At 56.6% G+C, this 27281-nt stretch overlaps 1 protein-coding gene across 4 annotated transcripts in view; it reads left to right on the plus strand.

The window, feature by feature from the left end:
* The window catches only part of LOC140735804 (rho guanine nucleotide exchange factor 2-like), a 182525-nt gene that overhangs the window by 101784 nt on the left and 53460 nt on the right, over positions 1 to 27281 (plus strand). For 2 of the 4 annotated variants that reach the window (XM_073061288.1, XM_073061286.1), the window contains 6 exons: positions 2632 to 2699; positions 3096 to 3159; positions 7284 to 7428; positions 16087 to 16196; positions 18897 to 19043; positions 21861 to 22111. In XM_073061288.1, coding sequence (XP_072917389.1) covers positions 2632 to 2699; positions 3096 to 3159; positions 7284 to 7428; positions 16087 to 16196; positions 18897 to 19043; positions 21861 to 22111 — 785 coding nt within the window. The remainder of the gene's footprint in view (positions 1 to 2631; positions 2700 to 3095; positions 3160 to 7283; positions 7429 to 16086; positions 16197 to 18896; positions 19044 to 21860; positions 22112 to 27281) is intronic. The other 2 variants (XM_073061287.1, XM_073061289.1) reach the window with 2 other exon arrangements.

Consider the following 27281-nt stretch of genomic DNA (forward strand, 5'->3'; position numbering starts at 1 on the left):
TCGTTGCCCCTCCCTCGACACAAGCTCCCTCCTCGTTGCCCCTCCCTCGGCACACGCTCCCTCCTCGTTGCCCCTCCCTCGGCACACGCTTCCTCCTCGTTGCCCCTCCCTCGGCACGTGCTCCCTCCTTGTTGCCCCTCCCTCAGTACGATGCTCCCTCCCTCAGCATGGTGCTCCCTCCTCATTGCCCCTCCCTCGGTACACGCTACCTCATTGCCCCTCCCTTGGCACACGCTTCCCCCTCATTGCCCCTCTCTCGGCACGGTGCTCCCTCCTCATTGCCCCTCGGCATGCACTCCCTCCTCATTGCCCCTCCCTCGGCACGCGCTTCCTCCTCATTGCCTCTCCCTCGGCATGTGCTCCCTCTTCATTGCCCCTCCCTTGGCACACGCCCCCCCATTGCCCCTCCCTCGGTACTCGCTCCCTCCTCATTGCCCCTCCCTCGGTACTCGCTCCCTCCTCATTGCCCCTCCCTCGACACAAGCTCCCTCCTCGTTGCCCCTCCCTCGGCACACGCTCCCTCCTCGTTGCCCCTCCCTCGGCACACGCTCCCTCCTTGTTGCCCCTCCCTCAGTACGATGCTCCCTCCCTCAGCATGGTGCTCCCTCCTCATTGCCCCTCCCTCGGTACACACGCTACCTCATTGCCCCTCCCTTGGCACACGCTTCCCCCTCATTGCCCCTCTCTCGGCACGGTGCTCCCTCCTCATTGCCCCTCGGCATGCACTCCCTCCTCATTGCCCCTCCCTCGGCACGCGCTTCCTCCTCATTGCCTCTCCCTCGGCATGTGCTCCCTCTTCATTGCCCCTCCCTTGGCACACGCCCCCCCATTGCCCCTCCCTCGGTACTCGCTCCCTCCTCATTGCCCCTCCCTCGGTACTCGCTCCCTCCTCATTGCCCCTCCCTCGACACAAGCTCCCTCCTCGTTGCCCCTCCCTCGGCACACGCTCCCTCCTCGTTGCCCCTCCCTCGGCACACGCTTCCTCCTCGTTGCCCCTCCCTCGGCACGTGCTCCCTCCTCGTTGCCCCTCCCTCAGTACGATGCTCCCTCCCTCAGCATGGTGTTCCCTCCTCATTGCCCCTCCCTCGGTACACGCTACCTCATTGCCCCTCCCTTGGCACACGCTTCCCCCTCATTGCCCCTCTCTCGGCACGGTGCTCCCTCCTTATTGCCCCTCGGCATGCACTCCCTCCTCATTGCCCCTCCCGCAGCGTTGCCCACTCATGCAGCATGGTGCTTCCCTCAGTGCCCCTCCCACTGCAACGCTCCATCATTGCTCCACTCTCGTTGCCCCTCCACAGCATGGCACTCTCTCCTCACCGTCCCTCATGTGGCAGGGTGCTCGTGCAGTGACTATCCCGTGGCACTCCCTCCTCACCGTTCCTCCCTATTCACATCACTCCTCGCCCCATGACATGGCACTCCCTCCCGCCTACCCCTTCTTAGCACGCTGCTCATGATGCTCCCTCGATACTGCACTACCTTGTTCAGACTTGGGTTCACTAAAACCTGCAGAAGTTCCCCACCGTCCCAGCTGCCCCCACCCCTGGAAGCAGGAATCTGGGCACTTCCCCAGGAGGGAGCATGGATGCTGCCCTCTGCCCTCTCCTACCTCACCCCCATCCCCCCCCCCCCCCCCATTCCCTCCGAGCTCAGGCCTTTATTTTGGCATCACTCAGTTCCAACCCTGGAGTCTTGGAATGCCAGTGGTTTGCCAGGGCCCTCGGCATTCCTCCCCTGGTCTGTCAGATGACGAGGGGCTGGCTCGGGCACACGTACCCACAAGCCTGAACGCAGATGAATCACATGCACTCCTGCCTGGCATGGTGGCACTCAGTAAGGGCAGCCGCGGCTATTGCAACGGAGTGTCAGAGTTCAATTGTGGTGTCCTCTGTCAGGAGTTTGTATGTCCCTTCTGCGACCGTGTGCATTTCCTCCCACAGTCCACAGATGTACGGATTAGTTCTGGCCATTGTAAGCTGTCCTGTGATTAGGCAGGTTACGTCGGCGGGTCGCTGGGCGGTGTGGACTCGTTAGGCTGGAGGCGCCTGTTGCAGGCTTTATGTCACACCGGGTGGTGTGGGTTTGCAACAGGATCCGGTGGCATGGCGGTTAGTCTAACGGCCTTCGGTGTTCGATTCCCGCTGCTGTCTTTGAGAAGTTTCTACAATCTCCCCGTGTTCATCAGCTGCTCCGGTTTCCTCCCACGTTCCAAACCCAGGCGGGTTCGAGTCAGTAAGCTGTCAGCGTGCGAAGCGACCCATGCAGGAATGTCTCCAGAATGTGCTGGGTGATGCAAGCGACACCCTTCACTGTATGTTTTGATATTTCGATGTGCATCTGGCAAAAAAAGTTTCTCCGAAACTTTGACTGTTAATTTCATCTCCACAGATGCTGGCTGACCTGCTGAGTTCCTCCGTCATTTTGTGTGTTGCTGCGTTGAGATGCTGGAAATCTGTTCCTGTCCCTGGACAGGCTTGCAGATGATTCTGTCCTGTATCCACACAGGATGTGGGCAGACTGTGGCGTGATGTGTAGGCGGAGGGGGAGTGAGGGGGTTGAGTGTCCTCAGGCCCTTGATGGGATGGTGTGGTGTTCACTGAGGTTCCTCGCTCTGTCTTTCCCCCACAGCGTGTAACGTGACCATCCACAAGAGCTGTAAGGACGTCCTGTCCTCTTGCACCAAAGTGAAACAGAAGGTAGGACCCTCTGACCCTGGAACCCACTCCACCTCTCCTCACTCTCCCCCTTTCCTTTACCCATCCCTCCCCTCCACCTTCCCCTGTTGCATGTCTCTCTCCTCCCTATCTTCCCTCCAACCTCCCCATCTTCCCCTTCCTTCTGTCTCTGCTCCCTATACCTCTCCTCCACGCTCCCTGTCTCCTGTCTACTTCTCCCTGTCCTTCCCCTCCTCATCTCTCTCTCCCCTCTCCCCATTCATCCACCCCTCCTTGTCTATCCCCTCCCTGTCCCTCCCCTCTATTCCTCCCAGGATGCCCTGGACTGCCCCCTCAGAGGCCTCCGTCCCTCCGCCTGGACTTCGTACTTCACCCAGCCCCTCCCTCACTAACAGGGCCTTCCTGTGTCGATTTCAGCAGCTGAAGGCAGCCCAGGCCAAGAACAACTCGGCGTTGCATAATGTCTCCCTGCGACAGAAAGGTGAGTGAGCTGGGGTATGCATGCCTGGGCGAGGGTGGCTGGCAGGGTGGAAGGGCAGTTTGGAGGGGGGTAGGCCTCTGACTTCCGGTACATCACCAATGTCTGCACACTGCGTCTCGCCCTGTCCCTCCTCCCGGGTGAGGGATTTCCACCTGCCCTCGGCCTGGTTGGGGCAACCTTGCCCTCATTGAGAGATTACGATCTGCCCAAGGCCTGGTTGTTGAGCTGAGTGGCGCCCGGCCTGCATGGGTCCCCAGGCTGATCAGGGAAGGTGATGAGGGAGAGGGAGGAGAGTAGCCTGCCCTTAGGCCCATCCTGTCTATGCCATGCCACATTTCTTGATTCTCTTCTACCTTGTTCACCGTGCTGTGTGATAACCCCTGGTCCAGATGGGATGTTTCTCCTGCTTAAATGGAAGCTGTGATCATAGTCTCAGACTTCAGTGACTGTGAAAAATGTTCTCCAAAGTGTGTGGGTACAGTGTTTACCTCGCTGCTAGGAACCAGGATCCAAGATAGAACTGAGATAAAGAACTCCTGCAGATGCTGGAAATCCAGAGCATCACACACAAAGTGCTGGAGGAACTCCGCAAGTCTGGCAGCATCTATGGCGGTAAACAGCGTTTTGAGATGACGCCCTTCAGGCCTGGAAAGAAAAGGAGCAGAAGGACGCAGAAGTCTGACCTCACCTTTTCATTCTGCCTTCTGCCCTCCCCCCCCCCCCCCCCCCATTCCTGAAACATTCCTCTGTAGATGCTGTCTGAATTGCTGAGTTCCTGCAGCATTTTGTGTGTGGTGATCAGTGATGGAGTTAGCAGTTGCTAAAGAAAACCAGGATAGATTTATTGAAGGGATATAGTGTCTTTGTACGAAGTGGTGGGACAATAGCGAGGTATGTGCAGTGGGTGTGGATTCATTAAGGAGTGTGTCCAAAACAGAACTGAGGCTGGAATGGGTGGGTTGCCTTGTGGGGAGTGAGCACAAAGGAGAATGGGGATGGCGGGGAGGGAATAGATCACCATGCTTCTCAACCCTGGTCTGCCATTCAATACGTTTAACCTCTCGATACATCCGTATACTGTCCACCCTCTGGGTGATGAAGTTGTCCCTCAGGTTCCTGTTAAACCTCTTCCCTCTCACCTTCAACCTCTGCCCTCTAGTTCTTGATTCCCCAACTCTGGGGGAAAGACTGTGAGCTTTCACCCTGGGTCACCCCTTGTCCTCTTAGGCTCAAATGTTTAAAAAAAATACCAGCCATAACTGGGTCCCTCAAATTCTGACAATCTCCTCTTAAATCTCCTGCACTCTTTCCAGCTTACTGATGTCTTTCCATAGCTAGATGACCAAAACCAAATACAATACTTCTAATGCGGCCTCACCAACTGCAACATAGCGCCCCAACCTCTACTCGGTGCCCTGATTGGCCAAGGCCAGCTTGCCGGACATCTCCTTCACTGGGCTGTCTACTCCCTGAAGAGTGACAGATAAAGCGGTTTCTCAGAGGAGGCTGCGCTGTGGAGTTCCAAACTCGGAGTGAGCCTTGAGATGGGAGAGTGAGAGGAGCAGTGGGTGAAGTTTAAAGCTGAGAGGTGTGCAGTGTTGCGCTGTGGTTAAAAGAATAACAAACAGCAAAACATAGGTCACAGGAACAGGCCCTCTAACCCACCATGTTGTACCATGCTCATTAAACTAGCAATCAAATGCCCAGTGAAACAAAACCTTTCGGCCTACACAATGTCCATTTCCCTCCATTCTCTGCACATCCATGCAGATGTCTCAAACACCTCTATCATATCAGCCTCCACCACCATCCCTAGCCGCACATTCCAGGGCGTGGGTGGAAAGTAGAGGCCTGTGGGGAGGAGATGTGGAGAAGGTGCAGACTCGGGCCACGTGGTGTAAACCTATGATTTTGGTTAAAACAGGCTCTTCGGCCCACCATGTTGTGTGGAACACCTAACTAAACGAATCCAACCTGCCTGCAGAATGGCCGTGTCCCTGCCTGTCTAAGTATCTCGGAAACACCTCTGTAGTATCAGCCTCAGGAAGCATGTTCCACGGATCCGCCACTCTCTGTAAAAAAAAACCTTATCTCGTACATCTCCTTTGAACTTGCCCCCTCGCACCTTAAATGCATGCCCTTCAGTATTAGATATTTTGACCCTAGGGCAATGTCCAGTCTATCTATGCAGCTAATAATTTTATAAACCTCCATCAGGTCTCCCCCTACCTCCGCCATCCCAGTCTGGAGCAAGTTTGTCCAACCTCTCCTTACAGCACACACCCTCTAACCCAGATTACATCCTCTCCTGTCTGAAAGGCTCGCAGGGTCAGGGAGAGATGTGGTTCCATGGGCAGAGTTTGTTGGAAGGGTCAGAAAAGGTCGAGAGGTTGAAAAACATCCAGGGCTTCACAAACAGAGGCAGAGTTGAATCACAATGGACGCTTGTAAAACAATGGGTCAGCTACAATGGGAGCATTGTGCTCTATTCTGACAGTCGCACACTGCCGGAGCCATAGGAAGGCTTTCGGAGAGGATGCGGACGATTTGGTGGAAAGAGGGACTTCTGTGGAGAGACTGGAAGGGCTGGAGTCTGCCCCGAGATGGTGGGGGTGGGGCATTTATAATAATGAAGGAAATAGACAAGAGGCAAAAACCATTCCTCGTGGTGGTGGGGCCAAAACCAAAGAAGGCAAGATGAGAGGGACTGGGGGAGGAATCAAAAGTGAGGGGACAGGAGCTGGAGTGTGGCTGGGAACAGGTTGTATTCTCAGGAGCTGGGTAAATATTTCACAAGGGGGAGTGTGCAAGAGTGAACCATTTGGGATGCTGTAATGGATGGGCTGATTGGCCTCACTGTGAGAATCTTTCCTAGGCTGACCGGCTAAGTCAAGCCGATGTTTGGATTGGACCGGGGAGGAGGTGTGGAATGGGTGGTTTCATTGATGAGACCCTTTGACATCAATGTCCTTGGACGGGCGAGGGGCAAGGAGGAAGGGGGTGCAGTACGGGAGATCAGATGCCGACAGGGTCCATGAATCAGTCCCCACCCCACCCCACCCCTTCCTGTCCCATTGACAGAGTCAGAATAACCCTGATCTTCACTAGTGCACGGGTGGGCACAAGGCTTGTGACAGTAATGTTTCAGTCTAACAATATCCCTTTGCTCCCTCTCCACCTCCCACCCCATATCTCCCCCTCCCACCCCGCATCTCCCCCTCCCACCCTACCCCATATCTCTCCCTCCCACCCCACATCTCCCCCTCCACCGCATATCTCTCCCACCCTGCATATATATATATATCTCTCTCTCTCTCTCTCTCTCTCTCTCCCTCTCTCCCTCTCTCCCTCTCCCTCTCTCCCTCTCGTCCTCTATTCCTATTTTCTCCTTCCCTGTTTTTTTCTTCCACTGTCCATTTCCTCCCCTTTTTCTACTTTTCTCTTTCTCCATCTCTCACCCTTTCTGCTGACTCTGTCTCACATTTTGTCTGTCTCTCTCCCTTTTTGTCTCTTTACCTCCTCCCTCCCTCACTATTTCCATCCCGCTCTATTGTCCTCTCCATCCCTCATCAACCTGGTCCCTCCCAATGGCTTTCACCCCTCCTGCCCCATCCCCCTCCCCGACACCCTCCTGTTCCCTGTTACTTTCCCTCCCATGTCATATTCCTCCTCTCCCTGTCCCCTCCCCACCTCCCCCCACCCATCCCCAATCACCCTCCCCATTTTCCTCTTCCCGAATCCCATTCACATTCCCTGTAATCTGCCCGTTACCCTCTCCACTCCGTCACCCTCCACCCCTCCCCACCTCCTCTGACCCCTCTCCAATCACCCTCCCCCTTTCCCCTCCCCGTCTGCCATTCACATTCCCTGTAATCTGCCCGTTACCCTCCCACCTCCTCTTGCCCCTCCCCACCTCCCCTCACCCCTCCCCACCTCCCCTCGCCCCTCCCCACCTCCCCTCACCTCTCCCACCTCCTCTTACCCATCTCCAATCACCCTCCCCCTTTCCCCTCCCCATCTCCCATTCACATTCCCTGTAATCTGCCCGTTACCCTCCCCTCTCCCTGTTATCCTTCCCCCTCCCTTTCTCTTCAATTTTTTCTTCCCCCCCCCCCCCCCCACAGTTCCTCTGGGGCGTGAGCGTCCCAGCTCTGCTGTCTACCCATCCGACAGCCTGCGTCAGTCAGCGCTCTTCCCCCAGCTGGGATCCCGCCGCACGCGGACTGCCTTCCAGTCTCTCTCCAAGAGCGTCTCCACCAACAACATTGGGTAAGTTGCCTGATGGACTGGTGTCCCGAGGGATGCGGAGTGGAGGGGAGGTGCGTGGAATACCTCGATAGGTCAAGACCACACCTCGGTACTCCATTACGGATGGGCTAATTCTGGCTGTGCTTCTGGTGTGGGTTGTGGCTGTGGGAGGGACAGTGAGTGTGACCCACTCCCTGTACCATCACACCGTCCCATCGCACACTCCCGGGGTCAGACACAGAGTGAAGTTCCCTCTACACCATCCCATAACACACCCCCAGGGTCAGACACAGAGTGAAACTCCCTCTACACCGTCCCATCACACACTCCCGGGGTCAGACACAGAGTGAAACTCCCTCCACACCGTCCCATCACACACTCCCGGGGTCAGACATAGAGTGAAGCTCCCTCTACACTGTCCCATCACACACTCCCGGGGTCAGACACAGAGTGAAGCTCCCTCTACACCATCCCATAACACACCCCCAGGGTCAGACACAGAGTGAAACTCCCTCTACACCGTCCCATCACACACTCCCGGGGTCAGACACAGAGTGAAGCTCCCTCTACACCGTCCCATCACACACTCCCAGGGTCAGACACAGAGTGAAGCTCCCTCTACACCGTCCCATCACACACTCCCAGGGTCAGACACAGAGTGAAACTCCCTCTACACTGTCCCATCACACACTCCCAGGGTCAGACACAGAGTGAAGCTCCCTCTACACTGTCCCATCACACACTCCCAGGGTCAGACACAGAGTGAAACTCCCTCTACACTGTCCCATCACACACTCCCAGGGTCAGACAGAGTGAAGCTCCCTCTACACTGTCCCATCACACACTCCCAGGGTCAGACACAGAGTGAAGCTCCCTCTACACTGTCCCATCACACACTCCCAGGGTCAGACACAGAGTGAAGCTCCCTCTACACTGTCCCATCACACACTCCCAGGGTCAGACAGAGTGAAGCTCCCTCTACACTGTCCCATCACACACTCCCAGGGTCAGACACAGAGTGGAGCTGTTCTGATTGAGCTGGGAGAAATCGAGGAAAAACTGCTTTATGAAGGTCGTGATTTACTTGGAAATTGGTTTGAAACGTCTCTTGAACATCTAAGTGAGCGGCTGGTTTAGTGTGGAAGCTTCATTTGGAGTTTTTCTGCCAGTTTGGATGGGGTCCGTTGACGGCTGCGAACTGCGTAGCACCCAGCTGTGGCCGCTGGCAATTCGTCAGGAAGCTGGGTCGCTCCAAAAACCGGAGACAAACGCCGTTGTTCCCCCACTGACATCGGGACAACCTCCTTCCATCTCTATCGTCGGGATTCTCGTTCGGTGTAGGAGCCGAAACATCGTTTGAGACGTCTCGACCTCTCACGGCCTGGAAGTTCTGCAGGAATAACGGAGTCTTTCCTGGCGTTGGAATTTCTGGCACTGAGTCAGCAAGGTACTGTCGAGTACAAACTTTTCCAGGCAGTTACTCAACTCGCTCCAGGACTTTATAAGCAGCACCACCACCGTATCATCCTCGATTCGGACACAGAAGTAACATGCCGGACCAGTCTACAGGGAGTCGCAGGCCTTCGGGGAGTTATGCCAAGGCGGCTGCCTCTCCAGCCTCGGACAACGCCCTGTTTCAGTCGGTGAAAGTTGAACGCGGGGTGCAATGTATTTTGCGAACTGGAACTACCCTGGAAAAGTGCACGGAGGCTATGGAGGACTTGTTGGGGAGAGATGGTGTTTTGGCCACTGAGAAAGAGTTCGGGAAGGCACTGTTTTATCTGAGGAATGATGAGTTGGTGCATCGGGCCCTCAGTAGAGGGATCATGGTGGAGAACATCTTTTTACAGATGGAGCTAGTGACAGCTCCCACACAACGCATCGTCCTCGGTCACGTAAAGCCTTTCATCCCCAATGAGGACCTGCTTCCCGCACTAGCACGCTTGGGGCAAGTACGGTCAGAAATAACCGCCATCAGGCACAAATTCAGGAGACACACCCTCCATACCGTAATCTCTTTCCGGCGACAGGTATTCATGAAGCTGGAAAAGGAGGACGAAGTTGAGGGCCGGTTTACTGTCTGGCACGAGGGGGTAGATTATCAGGTGTATTGGAGCTCTGAGCGCCCACGGTGCCAAGCGTGTGGGGAGGTGGGGCACTTTCGGAGGGATTGTCCGAACACCCGAAAACCCAGGGAGTCCACTTCGGGAACTAGTGCCCCAGCTACCTCTGCCCCTGATCCCATTCCTGCTCCTACACCTGTGCCGGCCCCCTGCTCCTGCCCCTGACCCTGTCTCTAACCCTGTCCCTATTCCTATGTCTGTTCCAGTCTCTGCTCCTACCCCTGTGGTTCAGGCGAGTGTTCCTGAGGCTACGTGCAGGGAGGTTCAGGTGAGGGACGGGGTGGAGACTGTGTGGGGAAGGAAAGTGAGGAAGAAATCCAAACACATGAAGAAGTCGGCCCCCGAGACCGCAGAGCTCACGCCCATTTGCCCTGAAGTGGAGCGGGAGCCTCGGGGAAGTGCACAGTCGGACGGGGTGATGGATGCGGAGAGTAACGCTCCATCGGTGAATCCCGCACCTGTGTGCTCCTCCGGCTTGAAGAGGAGAAGGGAATGTTCCCCCAAGAGGGCAGAGAATGTAGATGAGGGGGAGTCCCAGAAAGGGGTGGGAATCCGGGTGGAAGTTGTGTCTAACCCTGAATCCCCAGATGTAGCCACCAGTCCTGTGGTGGGTGGTGTGGTTGTGCAGAAAGCTAGTGCTGGGCCTGTTTGCACAACTAAAACAGACCTGGAGCCCTCCACCCAGGACTTAGCAGTATGTGCCTCCCTGGAGGCAAATGTATTAAATAAGACAAGCGGAGAGGAGACCAAGCTCTCTCACTGTCAGCATCAGGCTGCCGGTGAATCCCTTGGACCAGAGCTGCTGGGGTCCCCTTCATGCCTGTCTCCTGGGGAGGGTGATATAACCTTCATGCCGACCCCATCAGCTAATAGCCTGCAGGGAGTCCCTGGGGATTTTCCCTCCATCGTCGCAACTGCAGATAAGACTGATGCGACGGTGGAGCAGGAAGGTATGAGGGAGGTACCCGCTGTGCAGTGTGGGTTTCAAGTGCAGCTACCTTATACACCACATGAGGAGGAAGATGGGGGATCTGTCTGCTGTGAGGGGTTGGAGGGAGATTCTATTGATAGTGAGACAATGGACATCCTCACCCCTCCTGAAAAATCCCCATTGATACCTGTGGAGGAGATCAGAGTTTATTCACTCCTCTGTAGGTGCAAAGCATCGGCCTAAACTAGCCTCGCTTCGCTGGCCTAGCGTGCCGAGGCTGGTGAAGTCCCTGCGAGTCATCCTCAGATGGAAGGGGAAGGGGAAGAAGAATGCTGTGTCAGGGAATGACAGACGGCAGCTGAAATCCTTCCTGGATGACCTGGTGAGGGACATCAGGGTGGAAAGCAGCCTTTCTCCTTCTGGAGATGGTGGGTCACAGGGTAGCGATGGTAGCAGTTGGGCCCGGAAAGCAAAGAATGTTCTTGGTTTTCTTCGGGATAGTGTGGCTGAGGGTGCCTCCGCTCTCAGTGGGAAGGGTACTGGTGCTGAGGCCTAGTGTGCTCCCGACATGAAACTTACCATAGCTAGTTTAAATGTAAACGGTAGCAGGGGCTTTCTCCGCAGATATAACAATCTCTCAGTCCTCAGGGATGGGAGATACGCGGTGAGTTTCCTGCAGGAAACCCATACCACCCCAGGCGACGAGTCCGCTTGGCTCCTGGAGTGGCAGGGCGGGGTCTACATGATTCTCCTTAGCTCCAACTCTAGCGGGGTGGTGATCCTGTTGGCCCCAACCTTCCTGCCAGAAATCGTAGGAGTCCAAGATGTTGTTTCCGGCCGTCTGCTCCACATTTTGTCAACGTGTATGCTCCAAGGCGCGGGGTGCTGCAGACGCGCCTATTCTGTCAGCTGTCCACCTTGCTGAGTTCCATCGATCCTGGGGACTGCGTCATCCTCGGGGGAGACTTCAACTGTACCCTCGAGGTGGAGGACCGCTCGGGCCTCCAACGCGACCCAGCATCGGCGAAAAAGTTAAAGGAGCTAGTCGGCTCCTTTGACTTGGTGGACAGCTGGCGGAATCTTCACCCTGACTCTAGCGCCTTCTCCAGAAGATCTAGAGGGGGGGTTCCCGGATAGACCGCCTGTATATCTCTCGGGCTTATGTCTCCCGCGTGTCGGCGTCCTCCATGCGGCCGGTGTCGTGCTCGGATCATCACCTTGTGTGGATGGAATTTATTCCTCTGCACCCTCGGGTGGGATCCGGGTATTGGCACTTTAACAACCGGCTGCTGGAGGACAGCCGATTCCGGGATTCATTCCGAGCGTTCTAGGCCACCTGGAGAGAGAGACGGAGAGAGTTCAGCTCTCTATGGCTGTGGTGGGATGTGGGCAAGGCCCACATCCGGTTTTTATGTAGGGAGTACACTAGGGGGTCGACAAAGAGGCGGGGCTCTGAGATTGAGCGGCTTGAGAGAGCGTTGCTTGACCTAGAGTCCTGTCTTGGTCCGACCGGTGGAGACCACCAAATGTGGCAGGAATACCAGGAGAAGAAGGACGCACTAAGGAATCTGCAGCTTCAGCAGTCCCGAGGTGCATATGTGAGGTCGCGGATCCAAATGCTGCAAGATTTGGACCGCGGCTCACCCTTCTTCTACTCGTTGGAGAAGTGGCGAGGAGTTCAAAAGCAGCTGGTGGAGCTACTGGCTGCTGATGGCTCCTCCATCACGGATCCTGACGAAATTATCAAAGAAGTCCGCACTTTCTATCGGTCCTTATTCTCACCAGATCCGTCAAATGCGGGGGCGTGCAGTGAGGTCTGGGAAGATTTACCAAAGGTCAGCCCAGAAGACGCAGCGCGTCTGGACGCTCCCCTGACTCGGGAGGAGCTGTCTACTGCCCTTCGGCAACTCTGGAGGGGTAAATCCCCTGGCTTAGATGGTCTGAGAGTAGAGTTTTATCAGGCTTTTTGGGATGTCCTGGGGGTTGATTACAGCCTTGTTCTAGGGGAGAGCCTTGCCACCGGGGAAATGCCCCTCTCAAGGCGAAGAGCTGTTGTGGTCCTACTGCCCAAGAAGGGAGACCTTCGCCTGCTGAAGAACTGGCGCCCGGTCTCCCTCTCGTGTGCGGACTACAAGATCTTCGCCCGGGCAATGGCCAACCGTCTTGGTTCAGTACTGAGACAGGTGATTCATCCTGACCAATCTTACACGGTCCCGGGCCGCTCCATCCAGGACAATGTCCACCTAGTACAGGATCTGATCCACCTGCAGCAGGAGACTGGGTCCCGGGCAGCGTTTCTTTCCCTTGACCAGGAGAAGGCGTTTGACCGGGTAGACCACAGTTTCCTGGTGGGCACTCTGCAGACCTTTGTGCTCGGACCACATTTTGTGGCCCGAGTTCGGCTCCTATACTCTGCGGCAGAGTGCCTTGTTAAGGTCAATGGGTCACTGGCAGCGCCCATTCCCTTCAGGAGAGGAGTACGTCGGGGGTGCCCCATGTCCAGTCAATTGTACGCGATCTGTGTCGAGCCGTTCCTGACCCTTCTTCGGCGAAGGCTGACAGGTCTGGTTCTGCGTGAACCGGACATGGAGGTCGTCCTGTCGGCCTACGCCGATGATGTACTCCTCATGATGACAGATCCCAATGACCTGCGGAGGATGCGCGAGTGCCAAGAAGTTTTCTCGGCAGCATCCTCCGCTAGGATCAACTGGGCGAAATGTTCCGGACTCTTAGTGGGTCAGTGGCAGGTGGACTCCCTGCCGGAGGAGATGAGAGCTTTTGAGTGGAGCACTAGACGTCTCCTCTATCTAGGAGTCTACCTGAGTCCTTCTGGGGAGACCTGGCTGGCGAACTGACAGGACCTGGAGACGAAAGTCATGGCCCGGCTGGGGCGCTGGTCAGGCCTTCTCAGGGTGCTTTCCTATCGAGGCAGGCTGGTGGTCATAAACCAGCTGGTGGCCTCCATGTTGTGGTATCAGATGGTCACCTTGGCCCCTCCTGCCCCGTTTGTTGCAAGAATGCAGAGGAAGTTAGTGGACTTCTTCTGGGGCAACAGGAAACACTGGGTCTCTGCAGCGGTCTTGAGTCTCCCAGTGGGAGAGGGCGGACAGTCGCTGGTGTGCGTTCGAACGCGACTGGCAGCTCTCCGCCTCAGGACTCTGCAGAGATTCCTGGATGCCGAGCACCCTCCCAGGTGGCACGTATTGGCGACTTTCTTCCTCCAGAGGGGCTGCTGTCTTCACGAAGACATGCGGCTACCACTGGCGGGCGTCAGCCGTACTGCTTTGCGGAGTCTGCCCGGCTTCTATCAGGACCTACTGAGAGTCTGGAACATGGTCGCCTCAGCCGGGAATCCCCTCCTCAGGCGGAGGGCGGGGTCCTGTCTGACCCTTGCCCTACCTCAGTGGATGTCGGTGTGGCTCAGTTGTGTGGACCGACTCAGGCCGAGCTGCTTGTCGGGCCCAGACCCCGCAATCTTCTCCCGGAGCCGTGTCCACACAACTTGAGCCGTCTCTCATCGATACCCATAGTCCCATTCAGGGATGCAAGTAGGAGGTATTTGTATGGGCCGCTGCTCCACACCCTCCACTTCCTTGCCCTTGTCCACCGTCCCGACACGCCATGGCGGTCGGTCTTTCCACCCGGAGGTGAGGCGGGTCCCCACTGGAAGTCCCTTTACGAGGGGGTTCTTCCCATGCACCTGGGGGATCTCGGCTGGAGGGTGCTGCATAGAGCGGTGCCCTGCAATAAGTTTTTTAGTTTGTACATGGATCTCCCACTCGCATGCCACTTCTGCGGGCTGGAGGAGACCGTGTACCACATGTACATGGAGTGTGCGAGGCTGCAGCCTCTTTTTGTGTATTTGCGTCAGCTGCTTCTCGCCTTCTGGCTGCATTTTAGTCCCACCCTGTTTATATATGGTCATCCAGTAAGGAGGGGAGCATGGAGGGATGAGGATGTCCTAGTCAACTTGCTCCTGGGGGTGGCGAAATCAGCCATCCGAGGGTCTTGGAAACGGGTGGCGGGAGGATCTCCCTCAGCAGACTGCCTGGCAATGTTTAGAGGGTATGTTCGTGCCCGGGTAAATATTGAAAAAGAACACGCACAGTCCACGGCGACCTTAGAGGAGTTTCGAGACCGTTGGGCTCCGTGGGGTGTAAATGCCATCGTGGATAGAGATGGCAACATTTTGGTGTAATGCCTATTGTCTATTTCTAGTTTAGTAATTGTGTTTGCCACTGTTTTGTATATATTTTATAGCACCGATATTTGTAATAAAGGATTTTGTAATAAAAAAAAGGGGTCAGTCACAGAGTGAAGCTCCCTCCACACTGTCCAATCACACACTCCCGGGGTCAGACACAGAGTGAAACTCCCTCTGCACTGTCCAATCACACACTCCCGGGGTCAGACACAGAGTGAAACTCCCTCCACACCGTCCCATCACACACTCCCGGGGTCAGACACAGAGTGAAACTCCCTCTACACCGTCCCATCACACACTCCCAGGGTCAGACACAGAGTGAAACTCCCTCTACACCGTCCCATCACACACTCCCGGGGCGTAAATGCCATCGTGGATAGAGATGGCAACATTTTGGTGTAATGTCTATTGTCTATTTGTAGTGAAGTAATTGTGTTTGCCACTGTTTTGTATATATTTTATAGCACCGATATTTGTAATAAAGGATTTTGTAATAATTTAAAAAAGGGGTCAGACACAGAGTGAAACTCCCTCCACACTGTCCAATCACACACTCCCGGGGTCAGACACAGAGTGAAACTCCCTCTACACCGTCCCATCACACACTCCCGGGGTCAGACACAGAGTGAAACTCCTCTACACCGTCCCGTCACACACTCCCAGGGTCAGACACAGAGTGAAACTCCCTCCACACTGTCCAATCACACACTCCCGGGGTCAGACACAGAGTGAAACTCCCTCTACACCGTCCCATCACACACTCCCGGGGTCAGACACAGAGTGAAACTCCCTCCACACCGTCCCATCACACACTCCCGGGGTCAGACACAGAGTGAAACTCCTCTACACCGTCCCATCACACACTCCCGGGGTCAGACACAGAGTGAAGCTCCCTCCACACTGTCCAATCACACACTCCCGGGGTCAGACACAGAGTGAAGCTCCCTCCACACCGTCCTATCACACACTCCCAGGATCAGACACAGAGTGAAGCTCCCTCCACATGGTCCCATCACACACTCCCGGGGTCAGACACAGAGTGAATCTCCCTCTACACTGTCCAATCATACACTCCCGGGGTCAGACACAGAGTGAAGCTCCCACTACACCGCCCCATCACACACTCCCGGGGTCAGACACAGAGTGAAACTCCCTCTACACCATCCCATCACAGATTCCCAGGCCAGGGAGTGTGTCTTATTTCAGCTCAAGAAGGCTGTCCTTTCTGCTTCCTCCTTATGATGCATATTTTACATCAGATGAAGCCAGGTTCTCAGAGCTGACTGAAATAAAAACTGAAAATACTTGACAGGTCATGCGGCTGTTGTAGGGGGTGAGGTCAGTTTGGGTGCTCAGTGATTCCCGAAGTTCCTGTATTTTCAGCTGATTTTCAAAATCTATTTCCACCATTCCGATTCCAGGAACCTGAACGATGAGATGCCACTGGGTATCCGGAAGATTCTGTCACAGTCTACAGATTCTCTGAACTCAAGGAATCGAGCATTGTCGATTGAGTCACTGATTGATGAGGGTGAGCCAAACCCCCCTCACCCATTCCAGTCGCGGGAGTATGTTCCCTAACTGGGGCTGTACCCAACAACGGGCGCACAGCCCCACTGCCGTGCCTGCCCCATCCCTGTCCACACTCAAGACGTTCCCAATCCCCAGTGCCCACCCCTCTCTCTGCCTCCCCTCTTTGTTGACTCCAAGATTACCCTGCCCAACTCCCATCCACTTCACCCTGCTCTCCCTTCTTCAGTCTGCCTCCTCTCCCTCACGCCTCTAACTCTGCTCACAGATCTCACCCTCCCTGCCTCCCCTCTCTCCACATTGACTGAAAGTCTTCATCCCAGGCAACATCCTGGCCAATCTCCTCTGCACCCTCTCCAGTGCAGTCACCTCCATCCGAGGGTCTGTGACCAGAACTGCACCCGGAGCTCCAGCTGCGTCCTGACCGATAGCTCTGTGCCTCGACTAATGCAGACAAGTTTCCCGAACACCTTCTTCACCCCCTGATCTGTGCTGCCACCTTCAGGGATCCTTCGACTTGTACACCGAGGCAACTCTGACCCTCAGTACTCCCTACCGTTCACAGTGTGTGTCCTACCCTTGTACACCGAGGTCCCTCTGTTCCTTGGTACTCCCTGCCGTTCACAGTGTGTGTCCTACCCTCGTACACCGAGGTCCCTCTGTCCCTCAGTACTCCCTACCGTTCACGGTGTGTGTCCTACCCTTGTACACCGAGGTCCCTCTGTTCCTTGGTACTCCCTACTGTTCACAGTGTGTGTCCTACCCTCGTACACTGAGGTCCCTCTGTCCCTCAGTACTCCCTACCATTCACAGTGTGTGTCCTACCCTCGTACACCGAGGTCCCTCTGTCCCTCAGTACTCCCTACTGTTCACAGTGTGTGTCCTACCCTTGTACACCGAGGTCCCTCTGTCCCTCAGTACTCCCTACCGTTCACAGTGTGTGTCCTACCCTTGTACACCGAGGTCCCTCTGTTCCTTGGTACTCCCTACCGTTCACGGTGTGTGTCCTACCATCGTACACCGAGGTCCCTCTGTCCCTCAGTACTCCCTACCGTTCACAGTGTGTGTCCTACCCTCGTACACTGAGGTCCCTCTGTCCCTCAGTACTCCCTACCGTTCACAGTGTGTGTCCTACCCTCGTACACTGAGGTCCCTCTGTCCCTCAGTACTCCCTAACGTTCACAGTGTGTGTCCTACCCTCGTACACCGAGGTCCCTCTGTCCCTCAGTACTCCCTACCGTTCACAGTGTGTGTCCTACCCTCGTACACCGAGGTCCCTCTGTCCCTCAGTACTCCCTACCGTTCACGGTGTGTGTCCTACCCTCGTACACCGAGGTCCCTCTGTCCCTCAGTACTCCCTACCGTTCACGGTGTGTGTCCTACCCTCGTACACCGAGGTCCCTCTGTCCCTCAGTACTCCCTACCGTCACAATGTGTCCTACCCTCGTACACTGAGGTCCCTCTGTCCCTCAGTACTCCCTACCATTCACAGTGTGTGTCCTACCCTCGTACACCGAGGTCCCTCTGTCCCTCAGTACTCCCTACTGTTCACAGTGTGTGTCCTACCCTTGTACACCGAGGTTCCTCTGTCCCTCAGTACTCCCTACCATTCACAGTGTGTGTCCTACCCTCGTACACCGAGGTCCCTCTGTCCCTCAGTACTCCCTACTGTTCACAGTGTGTGTCCTACCCTTGTACACCGAGGTCTCTCTGTTCCTCAGTACTCCCTACCGTTCACAGTGTGTGTCCTACCCTCGTACACCAAGGTCCCTCTGTCCCTCAGTACTCCCTACCATTTACAGTGTGTGTCCTACCCTCGTACACCGAGGTCCCTCTGTCCCTCAGTACTCCCTACTGTTCACAGTGTGTGTCCTACCCTTGTACACCGAGGTCTCTCTGTTCCTCAGTACTCCCTACCGTTCACAGTGTGTGTCCTACCCTCGTACACCAAGGTCCCTCTGTCCCTCAGTACTCCCTACTGTTCACAGTGTGTGACCTACCCTTGTACACCGAGGTCCCTCTGTCCCTCAGTACTCCCTACCATTCACAGTGTGTGTCCCACCCTTGTACACTGAGGTCCCTCTGTCCCTCAGTACTCCCTACCATTCACAGTGTGTGTCCTATCCTCGTACACCGAGGTCCCTCTGTCCCTCAGTACTCTCTAGCCGTGTTGGATGCCATCTGTCGCAGGGTGCCTGCCTGACTGGGGATTGAGTGGGTACTGCAGGAATGTCGGGAAGCTGAGGCGGGTGACGCAAGCACAGTGCAATGCCACGTGCTGGCACACGCTGATGGCCGATTCTCACGGAGGTGGTGAATAGTGACCCCGACACCCAGTGCTGAACCGGGGAAATGAGGAGGGTGTGGGGGCCACAGCCGGAAATGATCCCCTGATCCAGAGGCTGAGAGGGTTGGAGTCTTGCTGTGGGTGGAAAACGGGGTGGTCTCACACTACCCCTTCTCCCCTAGGAGGGAGTCCTATCCAATCCTGGTCGGTGGTCCCCAGCTCCGCCAGGAGCATCAACCCCGGGACCGTTGTGTAGTGCAGGAAATAAACACCATCCCTGACTGAGATGGAAACATTTTAATCGAATGTAGTGGTGTTACTAATTGTGTAAGTCGTTGTCATTGTGTTTCTTGGCGTATTTTATATCATTTTTGAATGCAGTTTGTAATGAAGGTATTTTTGTGTAAACAAAAGGCGCAGAGACTATCTACCAGCAGCTGATGGGTGACCTGGAGACGGATGAGAAGGACTTTGAGGCAGACTCATGGAGCCTGGCCGTGGACGCCAGCTTCCTACAGCAGCACCGCAAGGACGTGATGAAGAGGCAGGACGTCATCTATGGTCAGCACCCTGGGGTTCCCATGCTGCACAACCGTGTACCACGTACCGTGTCCCTCATCCTCTGCCTGTGCCACGTACCGTGTACCTCATCCTCTGCATGTGCCACGTACCGTGTACCTCATCCTCTGCCTGTACCACGTACCGTGTACCTCATCCTCTGCCTGTACCACGTACCTCATCCTCTGCCTGTGCCACGTACCGTGTACCTCATCCTCTGCATGTGCCACGTACCGTGTCCCGCATCCTCTGCCTGTGCCACGTACCGTGTCCCGCATCCTCTGCCTGTACCACGTACCGTGTACCTCATCCTCTGCCTGTGCCACGTACCGTGTACCTCATCCTCTGCCTGTGCCACGTACCGTGTACCTCATCCTCTGCCTGTACCACGTACCGTGTACCTCATCCTCTGCATGTGCCACGTACCGTGTACCTCATCCTCTGCCTGTGCCACGTACCATGTACCTCATCCTCTGCCTGTGCCACGTACCGTGTACCTCATCCTCTGCATGTGCCACGTACTGTGTACCTCATCCTCTGCCTGTACCACGTACCGTGTACCTCATCCTCTGCCTGTGCCACGTACCGTGTACCTCATCCTCTGCATGTGCCACGTACCGTGTACCTCATCCTCTGCCTGTGCCACGTACCGTGTCCCGCATCCTCTGCCTGTACCACGTACCGTGTACCTCATCCTCTGCCTGTGCCACGTACCGTGTACCTCATCCTCTGCCTGTGCCACGTACCGTGTACCTCATCCTCTGCCTGTGCCACGTACCGTGTCCCGCATCCTCTGCCTGTGCCACGTACCGTGTCCCGCATCCTCTGCCTGTGCAACGTACCGTGTACCTCATCCTCTGCCTGTGCCACGTACCGTGTACCTCATCCTCTGCCTGTGCCACGTACCGTGTACCTCATCCTCTGCCTGTGCCACGTACCGTGTCCCGCATCCTCTGCCTGTGCCACGTACCGTGTCCCGCATCCTCTGCCTGTACAACGTACCGTGTACCTCATCCTCTGCCTGTACCACGTACCGTGTCCCGCATCCTCTGCCTGTACCACGTACCGTGTCCCGCATCCTCTGCCTGTGCCACGTACCGTGTACCTCATCCTCTGCCTGTGCCACGTACCGTGTCCCGCATCCTCTGCCTGTACAACGTACCGTGTACCTCATCCTCTGCCTGTGCCACGTACCGTGTCCCGCATCCTCTGCCTGTACCACATACCATGTACCTCATCCTCTGCCTGTACCACGTACCGTGTCCCGCATCCTCTGCCTGTGCCACGTACCGTGTACCTCATCCTCTGCCTGTACCACGTACCATGTACCTCATCCTCTGCCTGTACCACGTACCGTGTCCCGCATCCTCTGCCTGTGCCACGTACCGTGTACCTCATCCTTTGCCTGTACCACATACCGTGTCCCGCATCCTCTGCCTGTGCCACGTACCGTGTCCCGCATCCTCTGCCTGTACCACGTACCGTGTCCCGCATCCTCTGCCTGTGCCACGTACCGTGTACCTCATCCTCTGCCTGTGCCACATACCGTGTCCCGCATCCTCTGCCTGTGCCACGTACCGTGTACCGCATCCTCTGCCTGTGCCACGTACCGTGTCCCGCATCCTCTGCCTGTGCCACGTACCGTGTCCCGCATCCTCTGCCTGTGCCACGTACCGTGTACCTCATCCTCTGCCTGTGCCACGTACCGTGTACCTCATCCTCTGCCTGTGCCACGTACCGTGTCCCTCATCCTCTGCCTGTGCCACGTACCGTGTCCCGCATCCTCTGCCTGTGCCACGTACCGTGTCCCTCATCCTCTGCCTGTGCCACATACCGTGTACCGCATCCTCTGCCTGTGCCACGTACCGTGTACCTCATCCTCTGCCTGTACCTCGTACCGTGTCCCGCATCCTCTGCCTGTACCACGTACCGTGTCCCGCATCCTCTGCCTGTACCACGTACCGTGTCCCTCATCCTCTGCCTGTGCCACGTACCGTGTACCTCATCCTCTGCCTGTGCCACGTACCGTGTACCTCATCCTCTGCCTGTACCACGTACCGTGTACCTCATCCTCTGCCTGTGCCACGTACCGTGTACCTCATCCTCTGCCTGTACCACGTACCGTGTACCTCATCCTCTGCCTGTGCCACGTACCGTGTACCTCATCCTCTGCCTGTACCACGTACCGTGTACCTCATCCTCTGCCTGTGCCACATACCGTGTACCTCATCCTCTGCCTGTGCCACGTACCGTGTACCTCATCCTCTGCCTGTACCACGTACCGTGTACCTCATCCTCTGCATGTGCCACGTACCGTGTACCTCATCCTCTGCCTGTACCACGTACCGTGTACCTCATCCTCTGCCTGTGCCACATACCGTGTACCTCATCCTCTGTGTACCGTGCACTTCAGCATGCTTCATGCCCATTGCTCTGTAAACACTCTGTACCATTTTCACATTCCCTCCGCTCACACTCCTGCTGTGCGTTCCCAATCAAGCACCATGCTCAGTGTCCTACACACATACACGCTCTCTCGTACCGCACCCTCAGACTGTGCCTTCTGTCCTCATCTCTGTTCTCTCCATGGTGCTCTAACCCCCATGACCTGTGACCCTGTCTTTGCAGCGTGACCACTGCCTCTGATACATTTGGTCATGACCCTGTGTGGCTGCTGATCCTACAGTGTGTTGTGTCCCATATGAGCTGTGACTCTGTCCTCCTTAGTGACCTATGACCCTGGCCTCCCCTCTGACCTCCTCCCATGACTTCTGACCCTGATCTCTGTGCCTTCCGTGACCTCTGCCATCATCATCGCAGAGCTGATCCAGACGGAGGTTCACCACCTACGAACGCTGAAGATTATGTCGGACATCTTTCGGAAGGGGATGCTGGAGGACCTGCAGATGGACAGCAACACAGCCGATACCATGTTCCCAGCGCTGGACGAGCTGACAGAATACCACATCCAGTTCCTGACCCGGCTCTTGGAACGTCGGCGTGAGTCCCTCCTGGACGGCAGCAGCAAGAATTTTGTTATCACCCGGCTGGGCGACCTGCTGGTCAGCCAGGTACATGTGGGGAGGGGTTGCAGACTCCCACACTCACCTGCCCACCCCCTCTGCTCATTGTCTGGCTGGGAGGGGATCTGCTGCTTGGCCAGGTATTGGGGAGGGAGGGGGTTAGGGATCATACTGACACACCCGAACAGACTCACTCTTGACACACTTATAACCCAGCATACACCCCAGATACACACATGGGTTGGAAAACACAACACACAGCTTGACAGACTCACACTGACACTCGCATCTGCCAATTGAGAGCCATATTGGTCAGCCACAGTCACAACTCACATCAACATGCTTGTCAGCCTGACTGGTGACATCGTAACACTCACTCACACCATCTCCCTCCGTCACAACTCTCGCCCACTGTGCGCACTCTCTCATTGATATGGACCCTCACTGGCTGCTCTCCCCCACTGTGCGCACTCTCATTGATATGGACCCTCACTGGCTGCTCTCCCCCACTGTGCGCACTCTCTCATTGATATGGACCCTCACTGGCTGCTCTCCCCCACTGTGCGCACTCTCTCATTGATATGGACCCTCACTGGCTGCTCTCCCCCACTGTGCGCACTCTCTCATTGATATGGACCCTCGCTGGCTGCTCTCCCCCACTGTGCGCACTCTCTCATTGATATGGACCCTCGCTGGCTGCTCTCCCCCACTGTGCGCACTCTCTCATTGATATGGACCCTCGCTGGCTGCTCTCCCCCACTGTGCGCACTCTCTCATTGATATGGACCCTCACTGGCTGCTCTCCCCCACTGTGCGCACTCTCTCATTGATATGGACCCTCACTGGCTGCTCTCCCCCACTGTGCGCACTCTCTCATTGATATGGACCCTCACTGGCTGCTCTCCCCCACTGTGCGCACTCTCATTGATATGGACCCTCACTGGCTGCTCTCCCCCACTGTGCGCACTCTCTCATTGATATGGACCCTCACTGGCTGCTCTCCCCCACTGTGCGCACTCTCTCATTGATATGGACCCTCACTGGCTGCTCTCCCCCACTGTGCGCACTCTCATTGATATGGACCCTCACTGGCTGCTCTCCCCCACTGTGCGCACTCTCTCATTGATATGGACCCTCGCTGGCTGCTCTCCCCCACTGTGCGCACTCTCTCATTGATATGGACCCTCACTGGCTGCTCTCCCCCACTGTGCGCACTCTCATTGATATGGACCCTCACTGGCTGCTCTCCCCCACTGTGCGCACTCTCTCATTGATATGGACCCTCACTGGCTGCTCTCCCCCACTGTGCGCACTCTCATTGATATGGACCCTCACTGGCTGCTCTCCCCCACTGTGCGCACTCTCTCATTGATATGGACCCTCGCTGGCTGCTCTCCCCCACTGTGCGCACTCTCTCATTGATATGGACCCTCGCTGGCTGCCCTCCCCCACTGTGCGCACTCTCTCATTGATATGGACCCTCGCTGGCTGCTCTCCCCCACTGTGCGCACTCTCTCATTGATATGGACCCTCACTGGCTGCTCTCCCCCACTGTGCGCACTCTCTCATTGATATGGACCCTCGCTGGCTGCCCTCCCCCACTGTGCGCACTCTCTCATTGATATGGACCCTCGCTGGCTGCTCTCCCCCACTGTGCGCACTCTCATTGATATGGACCCTCACTGGCTGCTCTCCCCCACTGTGCGCACTCTCTCATTGATATGGACCCTCACTGGCTGCTCTCCCCCACTGTGCGCACTCTCTCATTGATATGGACCCACACTGGCTGCTCTCCCCCACTGTGCGCACTCTCTCATTGACATGGACCCTCACTGGCTGCTCTCCCCCACTGTGCGCACTCTCACATTGATATGGACCCTCACTGGCTGCTCTCCCCCACTGTGCGCACTCTCTCATTGATATGGACCCTCACTGGCTGCTCTCCCCCACTGTGCGCACTCTCTCATTGATATGGACCCTCGCTGGCTGCTCTCCCCCACTGTGCGCACTCTCTCATTGATATGGACCCTCGCTGGCTGCTCTCCCCCACTGTGCGCACTCTCTCATTGATATGGACCCTCGCTGGCTGCTCTCCCCCACTGTGCGCACTCTCTCATTGATATGGACCCTCACTGGCTGCTCTCCCCCACTGTGCGCACTCTCTCATTGATATGGACCCTCGCTGGCTGCTCTCCCCCACTGTGCGCACTCTCATTGATATGGACCCTCGCTGGCTGCTCTCCCCCACTGTGCGCACTCTCATTGATATGGACCCTCACTGGCTGCTCTCCCCCACTGTGCGCACTCTCTCATTGATATGGACCCTCACTGGCTGCTCTCCCCCACTGTGCGCACTCTCTCATTGATATGGACCCTCGCTGGCTGCCCTCCCCCACTGTGCGCACTCTCATTGATATGGACCCTCACTGGCTTCTCTCCCCCACTGTGCGCACTCTCTCATTGATATGGACCCTCGCTGGCTGCTCTCCCCCACTGTGCGCACTCTCTCATTGATATGGACCCTCGCTGACTGCTCTCCCCCACTGTGCGCACTCTCTCATTGATATGGACCCTCACTGGCTGCCCTCCCCCACTGTGCGCACTCTCATTGATATGGACCCTCACTGGCTGCCCTCCCCCACTGTGCGCACTCTCATTGATATGGACCCTCACTGGCTGCCCTCCCCCATTGTGCGCACTCTCTCATTGACATGGACCCTCACTGGCTGCCCTCCCCCACTGTGCGCACTCTCTCATTGATATGGACCCTCACTGGCTGCCCTCCCCCACTGTGCGCACTCTCACATTGATATGGACCCTCACTGACTGCTCTCCCCCACTGTGCGCACTCTCTCATTGATATGGACCCTCGCTGGCTGCTCTCCCCCACTGTGCGCACTCTCTCATTGATACGGACCCTCACTGGCTGCTCTCCCCCACTGTGCGCACTCTCTCATTGATATGGACCCTCACTGACTGCTCTCACCCACTGTGCGCACTCTCTCATTGATATGGACCCTCGCTGGCTGCTCTCCCCCACTGTGCGCACTCTCTCATTGATACGGACCCTCACTGGCTGCTCTCCCCCACTGTGCGCACTCTCTCATTGATACGGACCCTCACTGGCTGCTCTCCCCCACTGTGCGCACTCTCACATTGATACGGACCCTCACTGGCTGCTCTCCCCCACTGTGCGCACTCTCTCATTGATATGGACCCTCGCTGGCTGCTCTCCCCCACTGTGCGCACTCTCTCATTGATACGGACCCTCACTGGCTGCTCTCCCCCACTGTGCGCACTCTCTCATTGATATGGACCCTCGCTGGCTGCTCTCCCCCACTGTGCGCACTCTCATTGATATGGACCCTCACTGGCTGCCCTCCCCCACTGTGCGCACTCTCTCATTGATATGGACCCTCGCTGGCTGCTCTCCCCCACTGTGCGCACTCTCATTGATATGGACCCTCACTGGCTGCTCTCCCCCATTGTGCGCACTCTCTCATTGATATGGACCCTCACTGGCTGCCCTCCCCCACTGTGCGCACTCTCATTGATATGGACCCTCACTGGCTGCCCTCCCCCACTGTGCGCACTCTCATTGATATGGACCCTCACTGGCTGCCCTCCCCCACTGTGCGCACTCTCATTGATATGGACCCTCACTGGCTGCTCTCCCCCATTGTGCGCACTCTCTCATTGATATGGACCCTCACTGGCTGCCCTCCCCCACTGTGCGCACTCTCATTGATATGGACCCTCACTGGCTGCCCTCCCCCACTGTGCGCACTCTCATTGATATGGACCCTCACTGGCTGCTCTCCCCCACTGTGCGCACTCTCTCATTGATATGGACCCTCACTGGCTGCCCTCCCCCACTGTGCGCACTCTCTCATTGATATGGACCCTCACTGGCTGCCCTCCCCCACTGTGCGCACTCTCTCATTGATATGGACCCTCACTGGCTGCTCTCCCCCATTGTGCGCACTCTCTCATTGACATGGACCCTCGCTGGCTGCTCTCCCCCACTGTGCGCACTCTCATTGATATGGACCCTCGCTGGCTGCTCTCCCCCACTGTGCGCACTCTCTCATTGATATGGACCCTCGCTGGCTGCTCTCCCCCACTGTGCGCACTCTCTCATTGACATGGACCCTCGCTGGCTGCCCTCCCCTACTGTGCGCACTCTCATTGATATGGACCCTCGCTGGCTGCTCTCCCCCACTGTGCGCACTCTCATTGATATGGACCCTCGCTGGCTGCCCTCCCCCACTGTGCGCACTCTCTCATTGACATGGACCCTCACTGGCTGCCCTCCCCTACTGTGCGCACTCTCATTGATATGGACCCTCGCTGGCTGCTCTCCCCCACTGTGCGCACTCTCATTGATATGGACCCTCGCTGGCTGCCCTCCCCCACTGTGCGCACTCTCTCATTGATATGGACCCTCGCTGGCTGCTCTCCCCCACTGTGCGCACTCTCATTGATATGGACCCTCGCTGGCTGCTCTCCCCCACTGTGCGCACTCTCTCATTGATATGGACCCTCGCTGGCTGCTCTCCCCCACTGTGCGCACTCTCTCATTGATATGGACCCTCGCTGGCTGCTCTCCCCCACTGTGCGCACTCTCTCATTGATATGGACCCTCACTGGCTGCTCTCCCCCACTGTGCGCACTCTCTCATTGATATGGACCCTCGCTGGCTGCTCTCCCCCACCGTGCGCACTCTCTCATTGATATGGACCCTCGCTGGCTGCTCTCCCCCACTGTGCGCACTCTCTCATTGATATGGACCCTCGCTGGCTGCTCTCCCCCACCGTGCGCACTCTCTCATTGATATGGACCCTCGCTGGCTGCCCTCCCCCACTGTGCGCACTCTCATTGATATGGACCCTCACTGGCTGCTCTCCCCCACTGTGCGCACTCTCTCATTGATATGGACCCTCGCTGGCTGCTCTCCCCCACTGTGCGCACTCTCTCATTGATATGGACCCTCACTGGCTGCCCTCCCCCACCGTGCGCACTCTCTCATTGATATGGACCCTCGCTGGCTGCTCTCCCCCACTGTGCGCACTCTCTCATTGATATGGACCCTCGCTGGCTGCTCTCCCCCACTGTGCGCACTCTCTCATTGATATGGACCCTCGCTGGCTGCTCTCCCCCACTGTGCGCACTCTCTCATTGATATGGACCCTCACTGGCTGCTCTCCCCCACTGTGCG

The sequence above is a fragment of the Hemitrygon akajei genome, chromosome 11, assembly GCF_048418815.1.
Source record: "Hemitrygon akajei chromosome 11, sHemAka1.3, whole genome shotgun sequence".
NCBI classification, from domain to species: domain Eukaryota; kingdom Metazoa; phylum Chordata; class Chondrichthyes; order Myliobatiformes; family Dasyatidae; genus Hemitrygon; species Hemitrygon akajei.